The 12,245-nt window shown below is 42.4% G+C and overlaps 1 protein-coding gene across 3 annotated transcripts in view; it reads right to left on the bottom strand.

Annotated features, from left to right (window-relative positions):
* Smurf1 (SMAD specific E3 ubiquitin protein ligase 1) overlaps nucleotides 1-10,962 on the bottom strand; it is a 94,900-nt gene extending 83,938 nt beyond the window's left edge. For 2 of the 3 annotated variants that reach the window (XM_046453680.2, XM_046453682.2), the window contains exon 1: nucleotides 10,603-10,962. In XM_046453680.2, coding sequence (XP_046309636.1) covers nucleotides 10,603-10,657 — 55 coding nt within the window. In that variant the 5' untranslated portion in view covers nucleotides 10,658-10,962. Of the gene's footprint in view, nucleotides 1-8,374; nucleotides 9,816-10,602 lie in introns of those variants that run through there. The other variant, XM_046453681.2, reaches the window with a different exon arrangement.
* Between the last annotated feature and the right edge of the window lie 1,283 nt (nucleotides 10,963-12,245).

The raw sequence follows: 12,245 nt of genomic DNA, 5'->3' as shown, positions 1-12,245 counted from the left end.
ACAGGGTTAAACTGAAAAGGATTTTAAAAAAAAAAAAGGGTGAAAGAGATCTAGAGCAACTGGAGTTCTCCTATGCTGCTGGCAACTTGGTACTACCACTTTGGGAAAGTGTTTGGCAAGTTTTGTTAAAGTTGAACATATGCTCACTCACTCCATTCTAAGTATATACCCAACAGAAATACATACAAATACTACCCAAAAGATATATGCACGGACATTCCTAACAACACTATTCATAAAAGTCAAAACTAAAAAGTTCCAATTGCCCCTCAGAGGGTAAAGGGATAAACTATGGTATATTTCCATAACAGAATACTAAACAGCAAAGCAGATAAATATCTACAACCACACACAGCAATACGGATGGATTTCACAAACACACTGTTGAACAAATGACTGCATACAGTATGATTCCATTAATATGAAGTTCAAAAACAGGTTGTTGCAAGTCAGGATAGTGATTATCTTTAGGGACTGAGGGCACAGAAACTGGGAAGGAGATAGTACCAGTTTTGTGGGAACATTCCTGGTACTAGTAATCCTCTACTTCTGGATCTAGATCCAGCTTTCTTCAGCCTTAGTGACACTCTGGACTGGATAATTCTTTGTGTAGGAGTCTGCACTGGAGAACATTTAGCAGCACCTCTGGCCTCCACACAAAGAGACCAGAAGCACCTACAAAGCCATGACAAACAAAAATGTGTCCAGACATTGCTAAATGTCCCCCGCGCCCCAAGAACTGCAGATCTAGATGCTAGTTACACAGGTATGTTCCATTTATAAAATGTCAACACTCTGTTCACCACCCTTTTTCTGTAGATAAGTGACATTTCAACACACACAAGCAGGGAGACCACATAGGAAACTATTATAGGTATCCAAGTGAGTGGTGACAATGCCTAGGACCAGGGGTGATGTGGAGATGGGGAAAACCAGAAAGATCTGGGCAGGGTTTATGAGAGACAGGGGACAATTTCCAGGGAACAAGGAAATCAGGAGAATAGCAAAATGTGTGGTCTGAGTGACGTTTGGTGACACTAAGATGAGGCAGAAGAGAGTCAAAGAATCCTCAGAAAGACTGGGGTGAGGGATCAAATCATGAGCTAAACAGAGGAAACCAAATGCTGTTGTGTACACGAGAACATGAGAGCTCTAGACGCGTTTTTCAACTCTTTCCAACAGAAGCCTGCAGTCTGGTTTCCTGATCTCCCTCCACAAAGCTGACTTGGACCTGGTTCAACTTGTCTTTGGCTATCTCTAAGTCATCAGACCAGGAGAGTACTTTATCCTGACAAAGAGGACAGGTCAACCTCCCCAGAGCTCCAGGGGCTGTGGCTGGAGGCAAGTGAAGGGGGTTCCACCAGCCCAGAGAAAAAGCAAGGTTACAGCAAATCTCCTCCCATCTTCAGAACCAGCCCACAGGACTTCTACAACCACTCTTTTAACATCTTTGAAACAGAAAATAACACTCCAGCAGGATGATTTAGATTACAAGTGGCAACTAAATAAAATAGGGCAAGATGGGGCTGTCTGAGCAAGAGTTGATTATACTTGAACTTGAACTGGGCTGGGGGTTGGGAGTGAGAAGACCAAGGGTGGGGATGTGGCTCAGTGGTAGAGCGCTCACCTAGCACATGTAAGGCACTAGGTTCGATCCTCAGCACCACATAAAAATAAATAAATAAAATAAAAGTATTGTGTCCATCTACAACTAAAAAAAAAAAAAAATTTAAGAATTTATTTAAAAAAGAAGAAGAAGAAGACCAAGTCCAGATAAGCACGGGTGACAGGAACAAGATCACTTAGGGTAAATCAGACATGACAAATGACAATGAGTCCTGATTTTTTTATCTGAGCAAGTGGGTAAATTAAAAGAAGTGAGGAGGGAGACTTCAGAGGGGGAGGTCAGGAAGACTGTTTTAGACAGGTTAAGCCTGAGTTGACTACTAAGAGTGTTAAGGGAGGAGAATGTCAAGTTTCCAATCCTGCATAATTACAGGAGGGGGAAAAGGCCCTGACCTAAAGCAAAACAAAACAGAAAAAAGCTCATGCAATTTTGTAAGTGTGGAGTATTTTGCACCTGCACAAGAGATAGTTTTCCATTTAGGACAAGAGAACATCCCTTTCTCTCCTGAACAATCTGTTTTTAGAGAATAAAACAAATTGTGTGCTATTTTTTAACCTAGAAATAAAACACACACCAAAAAAAAAAAAAAGGCTTTTTTTTTTTTTTTTTTGAGCTTGGCATGATGTCTTGGCTCAAAAGAAGAATTGTCTATGAGAACCCTTTGGAAACCATGAAACAGATCTAAGGCATTAGTATCACTGACATGTACCAACAAGCACCAAATAATTCTAAAATATATAATTGGGAGGTTATACATTCAGAAAGACAACTTTCTGAATAAAACAAAAACTTTGGATTTTTTTATCCCACAGATCTAAGGGGGGAGGGCAGTATGCAATATATTACATGGAATTACCACATTTTCTACTTTTCTAGAGTCAGATATCAAAACTTCCTTTTTACGCATAGCTAAAATTAAAAACAAGCCCTTAAAGAAGTTCAGAGCATACATATTGTTTATAAATACCTGGGAAAATACTAAATTATTATTACTAGCTTGTGCAAGTTAGCATTTATACGTCTATTTTAGAGATGAGATTATTTTACAAAAATTTAGTCACAGGTAACCCCAAATGACATTCCAAATAAATGACCTAAAACAGCAGGAGTCTTCAGAATCAAGACCCCAGTTTTTCAAAAAATCACTTATGGACCAGGTCTAAGGAGTTTCAAATTTCTGGATCTGGAAAAAATAATTTAGGCTTATTTAGATACTCTAGAACAGCTTTTGGGGGGGAAAGGGGAGCTCAGAATATCAGAATAAATATACTCTATGGAAACATTTCAGAGCCATAAGACAAACATGCAAAGTATTTTACTCTGCAAAACCCAGGAGCCTTCCCAGTGAGAAAACACCTGGAAACGTGGGTATATGCTAGTATGCTTCTTTGGCCTTTAAAATACATTTGATACAATTATTTTGAATTTTCAGAACACCCTCATTCTAAAACGATTGCTACTGGCAATTAATGTGCCAGGTGCGCTAAGAAACTCTTAAAGAGTAGATTCTTTTTATTTTTTTAAATGACTTTTGAGTTTTGTTTTTGTTTTATTTTGCAACACTGGGGACTGAACCTAGGGCATGCTGGGCACTGAACCCCATCCCCAGCCCTTTTTATTTTGGGTCATAGGGATTGAACCCAGGGGCACTTGACCACTGAGCTGCATCCTTTTTTTTCTTTTTGAGACAGAATCTGGCTAAGTTGAGGCTAACCTCCAACTTGTAATCCTCAATCTTTCTGCTTCAGTCTCCAGAGTATTTGGAATTGCAGACATGTGCCACTGTATCCAGCTCCTTTTTATTTTTCAAGATAGAACCTTGCAGTTGCCCAGGATGGCCTTAGAACTTGTGGTTCTCAATCTGCCTCAGTCACCAGAGTAGCTAGGACTACAGGTGTACACAGCCACGCCCAGCTACATTCAATATTTTCACAATACTATCCTTCCAGTGATATCCTATACAAATGTTTATAAATTTATGTATATGTAACATAGTATACTCAAATATTATTTTTATACATAAATATACTCAAATACTATTTGAGATATATTTTATGTTTAAGGTATATACATATAAATTGTATCTCATATAGTAAATATACTATTCACTCTTCTGAATTTTGCTTACTTTCCACTCAGTAATATATCTTAGAGAATGTTTCACATCACAATAAAAGCACTATCTTATGCTTTTGAAAATCTACACATCCTTGGGGATACCTGATAATTTATGTAATTAGTTCTGTATTGATGTAACAAGTTCTTACTGATAATTGATTTCAGTCTTTTGCAATTTCAAACAATGCTGCAAATATTTTGCCATGATATTAAACAAATGTATACATATACCTGCAAGAAAAAATCCTAGGGGCAGACTTGCTAGATCAAAATATACATATGTTTGTTGTCTGATAGCATCTACTAAATAAGTTTGCATTCTAAACCGAGTGTGTAAAAAAGCTGCTTTTCCACACCCTTATCATAGAATATTTCAAACTCTCTGGCTACATGAAGAACTGGTTCATTCTTAGTTTTAAAATGTATATTTCATTTAATATGAATGAGACAATATTATTAAAAATTAGAATTTTTAATAAAAGAAAATGAATGAAATATATTTTCATGTTTGAAATCTACTTTTTCTTTTCTGTGAACTGTTCATATTCTTTAACTGTCAGGCTATTACCCTTTTTCTAGTTGATTTTTAAAAGCTCTTTATATATTAAGAAACCAGACTTTCGTTTTCATATGGATTACAAATTGTTTCTCCTAATTTACCTTTGCATACAGATTTAATTCTATTTTTAGCATGAAGAAATTTTCTATCCAGCTATTTGATTAAAATTCTTTATTGTTTATAATTGTTTTCATGATCTTTGGGTTTTTCAAAGATGTGTAATCTTATCATCTGCAAATCATAACAGTTTGGTTTCCTGCTTTCTGAAGTCTTTCTCTAGTTAATAATAATTCCGCTGGTTAGATCACCTCCTTGCTCCTGGTTTTAACAGGAATGCTTCCAAGTGTTCATCATTAAAGATGATACCGGCTTTGTCTGGTAACTATTTCTCTACAGAGGTTTCTGAATCCGTTGAACTGAACAATTCATTTTATGAGTATTATCTTCCCATGCTTATCAATCAGTTCCATCAGTTTTCTTCAGTGTCAAAGAACAGCTTTAACTACATGGTTGTTTAGGCAAAAGAAATAATACCAATCTGGCAGGCATGGTGGCACATGCCTATAATCCCAGTGGCTCGGGAGGCTGAGGCAGGAGGATGGAGAGTTCAAAGCCAGCCTCAGCAACTTATCGAGAACCTAAGCAACTCAGCAAGGTCCTGTCTCTAAATAAAAATTTTTATTAAAAAAGGGGTGGGATGTGGCTCAGTGGTTAAGCATCCCTGGGTTTTTAATCCCAGGACCAGGGTTGGGGAAGGCAGGGGAGACTTAACATCAAATCTATGACTTGCAATCACATTATGCTATTCCATAAATAATTCATAACTGCTCATTAAAATGGTAAGTCCATCTTTATCACGCCTTACGCATTATAAAAAGGCAGATACCTCACATTACAGAGAGGAAAGCGGAGTCATGAAAAGGTTGTCATTCTACACGCCCCCTCCCTTTCTTCATTGTGCTACTTGGTGAGTTAGGCTCTGATTGCCCAGCCTGTGTTTTGGCCACCAGAAAGCACCATGGCCTTCAGAGAACTCAGCGGTGCCCAAAGTACAAAGAAAATGGGCTGCCATCTACAACTGAAGCTTCGCACATTCTCCTCCAGACTCCTGAAAGCAACCTCTAACTTGGATTCAGGAGCTTAAAACATCTGAAATGCATCACCCAGCAGCCAGCAGAATAGGTTCATGCTCAGTGATACATGATGTTGCCGACATTCCTCAGCCAATTAGAATTCCTTTCAGCTGCAATGGAGGTGCACACAGCTGGAATTGCAGAGCGGGGCGCAGCACCAGACGCATTGATTATACATTACTTAAGCCTTGTTTTAAAACAATAAAAGGTTTTCTTTCCGTTAATCCAGAAATGTGGAAACAACATTCCATTTAGTTTAAATATCCAAATGGGTTAAATTGCATCTGTAGACACAACAGTAATTCTAACATTTTTTTAAAAGATATGCTGATCCACATGGCTCGGTGCTTTTGTTTTTACAACACAGCTCCACTGCTCTCCTTTAACTACAATGGCCTTAGGGACTTTAGTCAGCTGAGAAAGAGCCAGAGAGTGTACTATGGACAACAAACAAATTTAAATTGAGGGTTTTTCTCTTGATAAAATTCACTTATCAAACAATAAACTAAGCAGTGGTTTAAGTTGCTCAATAATAAAAACAGATTTTTTAAAAATCTTTGTTTAAAAATATTTAGGCTCTAGAATGGTTCTGAAATTACAAAAAAAAAAAAAAATGATTCAAAGTAAGAATCCCAAAGGTTCCCCACCAGAACATCAGAGCACTGTGAAGATGTGGTAATATTTCATCCATTCTGAGTTTTTGGAACCACTTAATAAAATGCAGAATTTGGCTGTTCTAGCTTTTAAACAGTGCCCATAAATGTGTTACAAAACCAGGCTAGTTAACAGATCATTAAGCTAATGTTGAAATATGGATTTCCGCTCCCCCTCAATTCATAAGAAACTACTTCGTGAGTAATCCAGCCCCCAGAACCTCTCCTCCACTGAACCAGGATGAAAATTCATAGAAGAGAAGGGGAAATCCAACATTCAAGAAACAACTTTCATGGTTGCAAAAATATACAAGTTTTGGACTGAGAAATAAACCTAGAGTAAAAAACTGTAAATTGATAGATCAGAACTACTTTTCAAATGAAAGTAGAAATAAAGTATAGGACAGATTTTGCCCCAGCATGGTGGCTCATGCTTCTAATTCCAGAGGCTCAGGAGGCTGAGTCAGGAGGATCCCAAGTTTAAAGCCAGCCTGGGCAACTTTGCAAATCCTCTCTCAAAGTAAAAAATAAAAAGGACTAGGGATATAATTCAGTGGTTAAGTGCCTCAGGGTTTAATCCCTGGTACCAAACACACACACACACACACACACACACACACATCACCCACAAATGTTATCAAATCACAAAATCATCGATAGAACCTGTATTTGACAGAGGTGATTCCTTTTAAAATATAAAAGTAAGCTCTGCAGCAACATTTGATCTAACCTAGCCTACAAGCTTAGATAATTCAGTACAAAGAAATGCCTTACCTGTACCCTCCTAACTTTGAGGCAGACTCCAGGGAAATGTCAAGTACACTGTGATACAGAGCACGGCTAAAAACTAAACAGATCACTTAGTCCATTTTATCACAGTTGTTGAAATAAAGTTCTGTATGCCTTATTAAGTGAGGTTCTTTGCTGGTGCAATTGCTACTCTTCAAAATTATCTTAAGAGAAGCTTAACTATTTTGAATCAATTAGGTCACCTAGTATCAATCAATTCAAATTTTAACAGCTATTACTAACAACTGTATCACTCCAAGTTGCAAAATCCAAATGCCAAACACAAACCACCTTATATTACATATGCTCCAACATTTAAAATATCCTTGCATTTCCATATACTACCAATGAAGGTCTTGTTCCCCTCCCTCTAATTGGAATTAGAATTTTTCTCTTCACAATATACAGTCACAACCAAAAGACATAAAAAACACAAGGAGATCTGACAATATTTCAAGGCATATAAGTATTTCAACTAAATGGTTAACATCAGAATAAAATTTAATATTTTTCTGAAGAGCACTGTGGAACCCTTAGAGCTCAAAATTCCATTCTTTGACCCAAAGTGGTGCAAATAATGTATCTGGGATTCATTTGTATACCACAGAAGAACAAAGTTCTTGCAAATCCTGCTTGAACTTCAAACTAAAATGTTCCCAAAAGTGTTTGATTTGTCAGTGAACTGGTAAGATGTCTGCAAGGTAATACTTTTTAACAAAAATCACTTGGTTTTTGTATATATTATGCCCCCCAAAGTAATGAAATTATTTTAAAACCATTTTCCTACTAAAATACCACAAAGACATTCATTAAAATTACATTATTTTAAATATAAAACTCATTCTTCTACTGTTTAGACCAGATTTCCAAAGCAGCTCACCATATTGCCCAATAGTTTTCAAAACAAAAAGGGTCCCACAGGAAGAAAGGAAAAAAGCATAAATGTAATCAATATATAAAATTAATGTGTGGCATAAATCCCTCAACACAAACTCTTGAATATCAGGAGTGAGAACAACAGAAAGTATATACACCCAACAGCAATTAAAAATAAGTGAGTAGCCAAATTGATACGTCCTGTGAAAAAGAAGCTCAACGAATGTTATAAGAGTTAAAATCTCATCTCATAAATGAGGAAACTGAGACGCAGAAAGGTTAAATAATTTGTTCCATATCATGCAGTTAATGATAGATCTAACCAGTCCAAGTTTCCTAATCGAAATCTAATGCTCTATTCACCAAATATAGTTGTGGACTCCATACACTAAATGTTCTTTAATAATCCCCATGTTTTTATTCTGGTTGTATTCCGTTATGCTCTTTGTGATATTCATTAACTAATTACAAAATTGCTCATTTTACATTATTTTTTTTCAAATATCAAATGTGAAAATAAACTCTGAAAGCCTATAACTGAAGTATTCAACTTTTGAAAGATGACCACCCAATGTTTCAAATTTCCTTTAACCATAAACATCAGGCCAAAATGCCTTACCTTCAACACATTTGAGACTACTGGGATCACATAGGTACACAATCACCACACTCATTAATAACACCTACTGGGGGAAAGGGAAAAGGTTCTAAAAGAACACTTATCACCTGATCCTTCCCTGTCAAAGGCCACCCTAACTCTAAAGCATTTCTGCATCCATAACATCTAAACTAAGTTCTCCCTTTCACAAGGAAAAGACCCAGATCAGTCAACTAAGATGGGTTAACATATATATCCACCTGACACAAAACACCTTAATTAAAACCTATTCCTTCTAAAACATTCATCTCATTTCTACAAAAACTTCCCAAATCGGATACTTCTGCTTTTAACAAGAAAACTGAAAACAATCTGGTATCAATTGCAGGTTACATTGTAAGTCAGAACCAATGTTGTCACAACTACAATGTCCAAAAAAAATGTGATTTAACAGTAACCACAAATAACTATGTATACACAGAAGTGTCTGCCCTGCTATAAAAGGTGTAGGTTTCTCCAGAAGCACAGATCCGGAGGATATACCTGTCACTTTACAAAACCAGGGTCTGGGATTGGGTTCATATTATCTGACCTGATAGCTTTATACAAAAATAACAACGCTTTTCTTAAAAGTAAACCTGGATCACTTAACAACTACAGACTTTCAAAGTAAATTCAGTTTGAAAAAAATTACCTATTGTTTTTACGGATTTTTTTTTACCACTGACTTTATGGCTATGCATGTGCCATAAAATTTCAAAATGCTCACTCTTGCCTTTGAAAGAACCTGACTAGACCGCCTTTGGAGTCAACGGACTGGTTACTAAACAGAAAAATCCAGGGGGAAAAAAAATCCCTGACAGGCATTAGAATGAACTTTTTATTTCCTTCTCAAACTGAAAATATTCGAGTTTGGAAAGTCCCAAAGAAGAACCCTATCTGCAACACTCCAGTCCAGCCTTAGGGTAGAATCTGAAGCCCTGGGGGATGAACCGGGAGGAGAGGCAGCAGCAAGTACAGAGGAGAGGGAGGAGGCAAGACAAGGCTGCAGGTTGGCCTAGGATCTGCTGTAGCAGAAAGCTCGCATCTCCGCGCATCCAAACCACCACGTCGCAGGCCCACAGCAGAGATTCGCGCTCACCCTTGAAGGTGGCACTACAGAGCCACCTAGGAAACACGGGCATTTCATTGAAGACTAAATGGGAGTGAATCAAGGAGCCTGCGCCTGTGCAGCTGCCACAGCCTCCAGTGTGCGGGAGGGGGATCGCGCCCAACCGGGGCTCAAGGGTGTTGAGTCGGGGTGACCGCGAAGTGCGAGACAGAAAACCAAGAACTGAAGAAGCATAGTCAGGAGCAGACAGTGGCCTGGCCAGAGGGAAAACGGAAGTGGACTAGACTGAAGCGCTGGACCACGGGAGAAGCGAGGAGAACCGGACTGGGTGACGCTCGCTACTACACAGGCTTGAGGAATTCGGGTCTGAAGGAAAGAAAGGGTGGAGGCCGCAAGACAGAACGAGGGGGCGGGGCTGGGAGATAAGCGAGGGCGGGACTAGGTAGAGGAGAGGGGCGTGGCTTAGGGAAAGTGAGGGGGCGGGGCCAGGGAGGGAGAAGGAAGGAGGCTGGGGGAAAGGGAAGCGAAGGATGGAGGAGAGGAGGGGGCGAGGAGGAGGTGGGGAGAAGCAAGGGGAGCAAGTGGGGTGGGGGAGGAAAGCAAAAGACAGGGTGGAAGGGGAAGAGAAGCGGTACGGGGTACAAGGAGGGAGAAGTGAAAGGGCAGGTTGGAGAAGAGGAAGGGAAGCAAAAGAGGATGGAAAGGTAGTGGGAAGCAAGGGTCGGGACCAGAGGAGGAAAGCAAGGGGGCAGATGGGGGAAGCGGGAGGGAATGGAGGAGGCTGGTGGGGGAGAGAAAGGGAAGCAAGGGGGAGGATGGAGGGGGCGAAGACAAGGGGGTGGCGAGAGAGCAAAAGGGGAGCGCGAGGGGGCGGGGCCCGGGAGAAGCCGGGGGCAGGTGTGGGGGAGAGCGAGGGACGCGGAGGGGGGCGACCGCGAGGGGGCGGGGCCGGGGAGCGGCGAGGGGGCGGGGCCGGGAGGGAGAAGCGAGGGGCACACGCCGAGGGGGGTGACGAGGTCCTGGGACAACGGCCGGCGTGGGGGAGGGCCACTTCCAAGGGCGCCCTGCGGGGAATTCCGGGGCTGTGCGGGGGTCGAGGGGGCGCCCGAGGGGCGGGTGGGCCTCCCGCCAGCCGTACCTGTCAGACGGATCTTGATGCTGGAGCCGTTCCTGCGCGTCCCAGGGTTCGACATCTCCCGCCAACGATCCGGCAGCCGCGGATCCAGCGCCGCCGCCCCCCGGCCCGGCCCGGCCCGGCCCCGCCGCCGCCGCCTCAAGGTTACGGCTCCGGGCTGGGCGCCGGGGTCCGAGCCGGGACACAAACTCCGCGGCCCAGGCGTCTGGGCGGTGGGCGGGTGGTCCAGCCCGGGAATCGGCGCTCGGCCCGGCGCTCCGACCCTTGCTCCAGCCAGCTGAGCCCAGTTCCGAGCCGCCGCCGCTGCTTCCACCTCCTCAGAGCCGGACGCCCGCCGCCCTCGCCGCTTCCGCCGCCGCCGCCTCCCGGAGCCGCGCGCGTGCCCGGCGCCGTGCCGGCCCGGCCCTGCGCGTCCCCGCGCCGTGCGCCCCCGCGACTGCGTGCGTGCGCGTGCCCGCGGGCCACGCCGAGGCGGGGCGGGGCGCGGCGCGCCGCGACGTCGCCCGCCAGCTCTCCTGCCTAGCGCGCGCGGGTCCAGGAGCTCGGGCCTGGGGCTTCGCGCCTCTTGCGCACGGTGTATACCCGGAGAGCTGGAGCTGCCCCGGACCGCGCACCTGGGCCCGGGCGCGGGTAGGAAGGCGCTGTCCGCGCACCGTCGCCTTTGGTCGTGACCACATTTCCTGAACAACTGATTTGCAGATGCGGTTGAGGTTCAGGGAATGAATTTGCTTTCCAGGTCTCCAGTGTCCTAAAGAGCTATGAAATGGAGAGTTGCGTGAGACGATGGCCTGTACCTACACTAAGCACCTTGCATACGGGCATTCTATTCCATTTTTGAGTAAAGAGCTTTTAGATCCTGCAAGTTCAAGGGGGGGACTTCCCAAAGAGACAAACACTTAGGTGTACTCTGTGCAACCAGTGTGTTCTATTGACCTGTAACCAAAGTTGCCAGAATCGCAGGAAGTACCAAATATGGACAAGGTGAGCAGATGAGAAAGATAAAGTTGACAGGTAGATGTTTGCTATTATGCAATCTGCAGATGGTTAAACTAAACAGGAGCAATAGGCCTTGTGTTCACTTGCTTTTTGCTACATTTCCCCTCCTCCCAGAGTTGCAGATAAAAACTAAAAGCAATGCTTTCTCATGCAAGCAAATTCATCTCTATGGTAACATGTTATAGAGAGGAAGTAAAGTAAATGTTATTAGGAAAAGCTGGGTTTGTTTATCAAACTTATACTTGATCCGCTTCCTAATTCATTTAACTTACAAATTCTTGGAGTGCCTTTATTTGGTTTGTGTCCCAAGGAAACGAGGGGCCCTTGCTGTATTCTATGAAGCCTTGAGCCTTTCCTGAGGTCACAGTCTTTAGATTAGAGACCACTTCCTAGAGCACTTTGACATGCCTCCCTGTCTCAGGCTAAGCCCAGTAAAAGCAGTCTCTGGTGGGCTGGTTTCAAGAGGTCCTATCTTAAAGCCTCAGTCCATCAAATAAAAGGCTGACCCCAGACCATTTCTAAGGCCCTTTGCAGCTCAGACTTTCAAGGATCCTAGTGAAATAATCAAGAATATGAGCAACAGATCCAAATCCAGCTCTGCTTCCATTTGTGGGCAATTGTCGCTAGAATGAGCCCTTAGTAACTGTATG

This window comes from Marmota monax, unplaced genomic scaffold (genome assembly GCF_021218885.2).
Source record: "Marmota monax isolate L192 unplaced genomic scaffold, Marmota_monax_Labrador192_F-V1.1 WCK01_AAM20220418_F8-fsc00148, whole genome shotgun sequence".
Lineage (NCBI taxonomy): Eukaryota > Metazoa > Chordata > Mammalia > Rodentia > Sciuridae > Marmota > Marmota monax.
The sequence above is the reverse complement of the archived record's forward strand: the minus strand, read 5'-3'. Positions and strand labels throughout refer to the sequence as shown.